The 7,683-nt window shown below is 53.9% G+C and overlaps 1 protein-coding gene across 3 annotated transcripts in view; it reads right to left on the bottom strand.

Moving 5' to 3' along the window:
* Window positions 1–415: 415 nt before the first annotated feature.
* Kcnj12 (potassium inwardly-rectifying channel, subfamily J, member 12) overlaps window positions 416–7,683 on the bottom strand; it is a 48,899-nt gene continuing 41,631 nt past the window's right edge. Inside the window, exons 1-2 of one of the 3 annotated variants that reach the window (XM_017596964.3) lie at window positions 6,720–7,651; window positions 416–4,487 (exon numbers count right to left, since the gene is read on the bottom strand). In XM_017596964.3, coding sequence (XP_017452453.1) covers window positions 3,148–4,487; window positions 6,720–6,969 — 1,590 coding nt within the window. In that variant the 5' untranslated portion in view covers window positions 6,970–7,651 and the 3' untranslated portion in view covers window positions 416–3,147. Of the gene's footprint in view, window positions 4,488–6,719; window positions 7,652–7,683 lie in introns of those variants that run through there. The other 2 variants (XM_039085061.2, NM_053981.2) reach the window with 2 other exon arrangements.

The following is a 7,683-nucleotide window of genomic DNA, read 5'->3' as shown; positions in this document are numbered from 1 at the left end:
AGAAAACAAGGTTGCCCATCTCAAGGCCAGGCTTCCTGTGTCCAAAGGAGCTCTGAGAGTGCCCTGGCCATCCCTGTAGAAATGGATGATGCTCCGTGCTCCTGGGTGGAAGGAAAGAGGGCAGGGCAGAAGGATCCAAAAGAATGAGGCACCTAGGCAGTGTGAGGAGTGGCGGGGAGTGTTCATGGAGAAGACTGAAAGACTGTCCTGGGGTCTGAAAGGAGGTCATGCTGTGTTCTCAGCAATGCTACCTCCATGTCCAGCTCCAGCCCTGAAGACAAGCCCCAGGGAGCACTATGTATGGTCCAGCTGCAGCCCCACCCCATCCCCACACCGGGAAATGTGACATGCGACTGCTCGGCACGTGGGGGAGGCAAGCAGAGGGCAGTGAGACACACACCTCAACACAGTAGCATTCAAAGAGATCAAAATGCATTTAATGTGATCTAGTCTCGTTGCCTACATCTTTAGATACCACTATGTATTGAAAATAACATGAAAATTCTCCAGTTTCACCGTTTAAAATAGATTTAACATTCTATGACCTCACACAGGGCGGACACCCAGACAAGGGCCTCCCTATGGTGTGTTCTTCTGCCCCCAGGCCCTCGGCTGGACAAGGGCCAGGTGCACAGCACCAGATGGGCTCAGGCAGCTGCTTCATCCTGTGCAGCGCTCTCTCTCTCTCTCGCTCTCTCTCTCTCTCGCTCTCTCTCTCAATGCTGCACACAGCACCCACGTCACTGACATTCACATACACACACCCTGGGACCTCCACACACTCACACATGTTCACACACACACAGATGCATCCAAGGCCTCCAGCAGGATCTGCTGCAAAGGCTTACTTACCATCAGACTCCTCAGACTGAGGCACACTGCGTACAGCCTGCATAACTAGGGCAGGGCAGGGACTCAAGTCGGACTGTGATCATGTCTGTGGCCAGCATCCAGCCTGACCAGTTCAGGTTGGTGAGCACTAAACCCACCTTTCCTGAATAAAAAAACAAGCACACACATGCCCGTGGGCGGACATAGACGACCTGTACACAAACACCTGTGTATACCATACACCTGTATACCAAGCATCACACACAGGAAGACAATCATGTGAGCACGTCTGGACATGCGTGCACACACACACACACCCTGGTTTTCCTTCTCATGCACTCCCCAGGGGCCAAGCCTTCCTGCTTGGCACAGGCACAGGCGCATGGCTCCCCTCTCAGTGGCCTCCCCCATCAGGTGCACTAAAGAGGGGGGCTAGTTTGGTCTTTAGCACGAGCAATAAATAAATACAGGGAAAGAGGAAAAAAGAGGGCAGAAGAATTTGAAAATACAGCATCTGCCTGCCTTTGCCAGAGATGAAAGGCGGCTTGAGCTGCTCTCCAGCAGGGCCCAGGGACTGGACCATTCTGGCAGGTCTGGGCCTGGAGGAGGATGGGCTGGCTAGAATTCTGAATGCTTCAGGCCACTGAGATGAGCTGGGAGCAGGCCTTGGAGGACCAGGAGCCCCTAGACCCTGTTCTGACTACAGGTCTACCTATGCAGAAAGAACAACAGGGGCCCCGGCTCCTACAGTGGCACCCAGTGGCCAAGACCCACCCTCTGGCCCTCCTATCCCTGACAGAGAGGTGAGTGACAGACAACACTCCCAGGCTGAATGCACCCTTAGGCCCCAGGGCCAAGGCTAGAAAAGTCAGTGAGATTTGGGGACAGAGGTCTGGCCAAGAACACAATGGAGCTCATGCCTCTGCAGCAGGTCCTAGGGGAATCTCCTAGGTTAGGAATTAGCCTGGAATCTTACACTAGATGCCTGGGAGCAAGCCCACCTCAGGTGTCCCTAACTGGGCACTATGGGAAGACTCCATGGCTTGGGCTTCAGGAAGGAAAAGTTCCACTACAGGTTCCTAAAAGCTAAACAGGAAGTCTTTGTTTTATGACATTTCTCTGGTAGTCTCTATGGGGCAGGGGGCTGGTGCAGGATGGGGGCTAGGGGTTGTTTCTCTCCACTCCTAGACTCTGCCTCCCAGTAGGAGATGACTGGCTGGGGCCAGCAGGGCTTCCTCATTCTGCCCCAAAGGTAGGCAGAGACATGGTTGTGAGAGAGCAGCCTCGGCCACCTCAGAGGGGCCTGTGGGAACTTCAGGAGTGGAGTTAGGGGGAGTAGGGAAAGATTAAACAAGTCTGAGAGGAGCAGAAGTGACGGAAGCCAGACAACCAGAGTCTCTAAGGCACGACTCAAGCTGTGAGTCCAGCAGCGGGGCGGGGCTGACCCACTTCCTGGGAACGTGGGACCCAGACCCCATGCTAATTTCCTGAGTGTCCTTTTCTAAGAAGCACCCACTCTGGTGTTTCCTATGCCCCTTACTGCAAGGGATGGAGACCTGGGGCAGACAGGGAGTGAAGCACAGCAGGAGCACGAAGTCGGGGGTGGGGGTGGGGGTCTAAACCCAGCCCTGAGGCAGCTGAGGTACAACATCAAACAGAAGAGCAAGCCAGATTCACCCTAGTGGGCCCCACCCCCAGAGACACCCAGATACTTTATTAGGATCGTAACATGGTCACAAACTGCCTGATCCATCCTTAAGAATGACAACTTGCAGGGCCCTGGCCCACGTGAGGGAGAAACCCGACCTCTGAGAACCTTCAGGGGTCTCCATACAACTGATTGCTTCGCAGCGCTGAGTAGAATATTCCAGCTGTCCCTACACCATGAATTTTAAAAATTGAACCACCTGTTAGTGTTTTCTTGTGTTTTGTGGGTTTTTTTGTTTTTGTTTTTGTTTGTAAACAGTCTTGCCCAAATTAAAAACCAATGAAGTGTACATACACAGCCTTCTCCCACCATGGCTAGGACCTGCTCCCGAGGCCTCCAGCAGAGTCCCCAACTCCTGTACAACCCTACCCCAAGAAATCACTTCCTTGCCCGTGTGTATACATCAGCCTCCGAGGCCATGAGCTGGTCATTCTGGCCATCCACCCTCCTGCCAACTTTCCCAAGCTATTGCAAGAAAACATGAAAAAGACTAAGATGTTACTGAGTCTGTGACCCAAGGCATTCGGCCTGCTCTGCTCAAACACAGGTCCCCAAGGGACATGGAACCTATCGTGGTCAGGGTGGTGCTGCATCTAAGCCAAGGGCACTCAAATCTCTGACTCCCGTCTGTAGGGCCGCTCAAGGGCACCACTGCTGGCCTGCAGCCTGTCAAAGTCATGCTCAGGCTGAGGGCTGCGGCCATCCCGGTCTGTAGCCACCTCATCCTCCTCATCTCGGCTCAGGAAGGCTAGCTCATTCTCATAGCAGAAAGAGTTGGCACTGGGCAGAAGGAACTTGTTCTCCACCAGGTCCTTGGCGCTGCAGCGGGGTGTAGATGGCACCTCATAGGTCTTGTGGAAGTGTGAGTAGTCAATCTTGTACTGGTTCTTCTCTTCGAAGAGCACTGGCTCAAAGCGATGACCCCAGAGGATCTCGTTGGCCAGGTAGGAACTGCGAGCCTGGGTGGTCATGGCTGTGGCCTCTACCATGCCTTCCAGGATGACCACGATCTCAAAGTCGTCCGTCTCGAGGTCCTGACGGCTAATGCCAAACAGTGGGCTGGCCTCATCAATCTCGTGCAAGATGGTGATGGGCGATACTAGGAAGATACGATCCAGGCCCTTGTCAAAGCCAACGTCAATGTCAATCTGGTCCAGTGGGATGTACTCACCCTCTTCTGTGACCCTGGGCTTGATGAGCTGGGCTCGCACGTGGGCCTCTACGATGTGGCTCTTGCGCAGGTTGCCCACGCGCCACATGAGGCAGAGCTTGCCGTCACGCAGAGCCACCACGGCATTGTGGCTGAAAAGCAGAGTCTGTGCTCGCTTCTTGGGCCGCGCCATCTTGGCCATGATGGCGCCGATCATGAAGGAGTCAATGATGCAGCCCACAATGGACTGAGCCACCACCATGAAGACAGCCACTGGGCACTCTTCAGTCACGCATCGTAGCCCGTAGCCAATGGTGGTCTGCGTCTCAATGGAGAAGAGAAAGGCTGCCATAAAGCCATGGACCTGTAGCACACAGGGTGTACGGCCGCGGCCCTCAGCCGGCTCCAGGTCTCCGTGGGCGACCGCAATGACCCAGAAGATGATGCCGAACAGCAACCAGGAGGCAAGAAAGGCCAGAGAGAAGATGAGCAGCATGTAGCGCCAGCGGATATCCACACATGTGGTAAACATGTCAGCCAGGTAGCGCTGTGACTTCTCATCCATGTTGGCGAATTCAATGTTGCACTGACCGTTCTTCTTGACAAAGCGGTTGCGGCACCGGCGCCGTGTATGCACCTTGCCATTGCCAAAACCGTTGGCGCCTGACATGGTAACCAGGTGCAGCCCGTCCTCCTCTGATGATACGATGCTGTAGGGGTTGGCCCGACTGGCTGCGGTCATCCCGGGGTCTGGTGGACCCTGGCCTGCCCCCAGGCTGACTCCAGGCGGGGGCACTTCTGCAAAAGAGAGGACAGTAGGTCTGTCTGGGCAGGCATCCAGGGCCATGACAGTAACTGACAGACACAGCCTCTGTTTAGTCACCACAGATCCCCCGTCTTCCCTCCCACTTGAAGCCTGCTCCTCAATCCACCTTCACAGCTTGGAAAACAGTCTCCCTGGGCTCCCAGAAGCTCCAGCCAGAAACCTTGGCTTCCTCTCATCTCTTCTTGATCCTATACCATCCAATATAAATGTATTGCTTTCACTATACATTTATATTTTTCTTACCCTCGTAGTCCAAATCCTGGTCACCTCTAGCCGGGACCAAGGCAGGGGCTGTCTCATTAACCTCACTTCATCTGCCTTCCTCCCAGTCCCCCATGACAGGCACCAGAAGCCTGAAAGGCACCAAGTCAAACCCCATCCTTCCTCTACTCACAACCAGCTGATCCCGGGTGCAGCAAAATCTGTCCAGGCAGTCCCATGGCTTTGTTGCCCAGCCAAACACACTCCCTGACACCACACATGCTCTCCCCTCCACACCCCCTCATACTTTCCCACCCTATACCTGCTGTCTACACACACACCCCTCACACTCCCTCACCTCCCACACCTGCTCCCTTACACACACACACACACACACACACACACACACACACACACACACACACAAAAACGATCCATCCCCCCCTCTCTCACACACAGGCTCCCTATCCTCCCCCATGTTCCCCCTACACCCCTCCCACAGCCATGTTGCTGTATATCAGACTCTGCTCTCATGATGTCATGACAAGGTCTCCTCGTGCCCCAGAAGTAATGCACACATGGCCCCGACCCCCACACAGCGCACTCCAGCAGATCCTCCTGTGGAATAGCAACAGCAGCAATCATAACAGCTGTGACACTGGCCAGCTCCCTCACAACAGGCCATTGATGTCACCCACTGCCTTACCCCAGGTCTAAACAGGTCTGCCAAGCCCCAGGCCTCATTATGTCTGATATTTCATGCTCACTCTGCTCAGCTTCTAGAAGCCCAGAGCACCCATTAAGCACCCGTAGGCAACACCCCTATCTTTTCTATCATGGGGTCATATAGTATAAAAGGTAGCCCTAGAGTAGACACCCAGATTGAATCTCTTAAGGTTGCCTTAACTTCAGAATAGACACCTTTCCCCATCTCTTCGGTGGACCCCAGGACCACAGCCCTCACAAATATCACTTGTTTCCATGACCACCTTTGGCCTCCTACAGAGAATACCATAACTCCAGGCCAGCCTAGCACACAGTCCTCCCAGAGGAGACCTGAAGAATGGTGTGATGGCTAGAACAAACCCATTTCCTGGGCCCAGGCTTTGCACACTCCCCATTGCTCCACAAGGACCGGTGCTAAGCTAAGCCAAGGATCACAGCATGCCTGGCCCTGTAGACTGTAGCCTGGCTCAGCTGAGCCAAGCTGAAAGTGAGTGTCCACTGACGTAGCAGAACACAGATGAGCTGAACACACTGTATCTCTCCATCACAGGGATGCCATACACCTCAAGTCCTACCCAATTACATTTCAATTTAGAGCCCAATAAAGCCTCAAAGCTCTCAATCACCTGATGCCAATAGGAAGACAGAGATCCCAGAAGAAGATCCCAGGGTAGCTGAGTACTTGGGGCAGGCTGTATGCTATCAAATCATCCTGCCCTTGGACCCTTGAGGGTGGCTCTGCCCTATTTTTCAGAGCTCGGAATAGGAAGACACTTGCCCAAGCCTGTAAGCAGAGATAGCAATGCTGGAATTCAACCAAATCTGGACAGTACAATCCTTGGCCACATCTATAGTAGAGGCTCAGAAGGACATGGCCTGCAGATTCTGCCACCAACACAGAGGCGTGGGTGGGGACCCATAGACCAGACAGCTCAGGAAGGACTCCCAGGGTCTATGTCATGAGCCACAGTGCTACTGAGCCCTGAAGCCTGCCAGACATAGACACAGCCATGAAACTTGAGGACCACAGAAAGAATTTGTTAGGCATGGGGCAAAACACAGCCAAGAGCCTCAAGTCATCCTCTAACAGCCATGGAGGGTTTCTAAAGGGTAAAGAAAAGTACTCCCAACCAAGACATACGGGCTCCACCAGGAGAAATGAGATCCAAATCTCATGTCTAATGCAAGATATTCTATCATGTAACCTCAGGCCCTACAGGGCCACCTGTCCTCACTCTGACATCCTCCCCTACAGCTGTTTCAGTTGACCACCTCACCATGGGCCTTTGTAGCTGAGGCTCGGGGCTGTAATGGTGGATGCTGTTTCTGTCTAGGCCAGGAGGCAGAGGGTTGGCGGGGCTGGGGAACCCGGGGACTATTCTGGGAAGACATCTCAGCCCCGGGTTCCTGAGACTTCCAGGGGAAGGTGGCCAAGGTTGGGGTACTCAGACGCCGGGGGGAGGCTGCCAGATCCCAGGAGCCAGGCTTGTGTGGCCTAGAGGCCTTGAGGGACGTCCAGCGGGTCATGGTGGCTCTGGCTCCAGCTATGAGCAGCAGCTGGCCTGCAGGGAACAGAATCACAAGAATCAAAGACTGGGGATTCCAGTCTAGAACCCTGCTCCAGGAAAGCGGCCTTGCTTCTGGCCAAGCCCTATGCTGTAGCCGTTCCTAGAACCACCTAGGCATCGTCAGAAACCTGAGAACTCCCACTTCTGTTGATATTCCACCCACGCCACAGAGAAAATCAACCTAAAGTTTATGCCTGTTCCATACCTTGTGCCAGAAACTGATCCTGAATGGATTCCCTTGTCCCCAAACACCAAGAAAGTATACACGAGCATGAGAAGCAGACAGAACCCTAGAGTGTAGAAGCCCCTCACTTGGGGCTTGATGAAGACAGACCAAAAAGGAAGATCCGGAAGTAGAAACTAGCATCACAGACAGACCAAGCGTCAGAAGGAGACCCCACACACAAAGGCTTGTAGAAGAAGGTGCTAAAGATCTCTAAGAACCAGAGGGCAGAGTCTCAGCCGGGGACATGCAGGCCGTCAGGCTGTTGCCCAGTGGGCTGTGCAGAGACTAGGGAAGAACAGGAACGAGTCCAGCACCCCCTTTTCATAGGTGGGGAAACTGAGGCTGAACGAGAAAAGCAATGCTCAGGTCAACAGCGAGAACCACGTTAGCAAGGCCCAGGCTGGCCAGTGAGAGTTCTGGGCATGGCCAGGAGGGAATGGGGAGACT

This window comes from Rattus norvegicus, chromosome 10 (assembly GCF_036323735.1).
Source record: "Rattus norvegicus strain BN/NHsdMcwi chromosome 10, GRCr8, whole genome shotgun sequence".
NCBI lineage: Eukaryota > Metazoa > Chordata > Mammalia > Rodentia > Muridae > Rattus > Rattus norvegicus.
The sequence above is the reverse complement of the archived record's forward strand: the minus strand, read 5'-3'. Positions and strand labels throughout refer to the sequence as shown.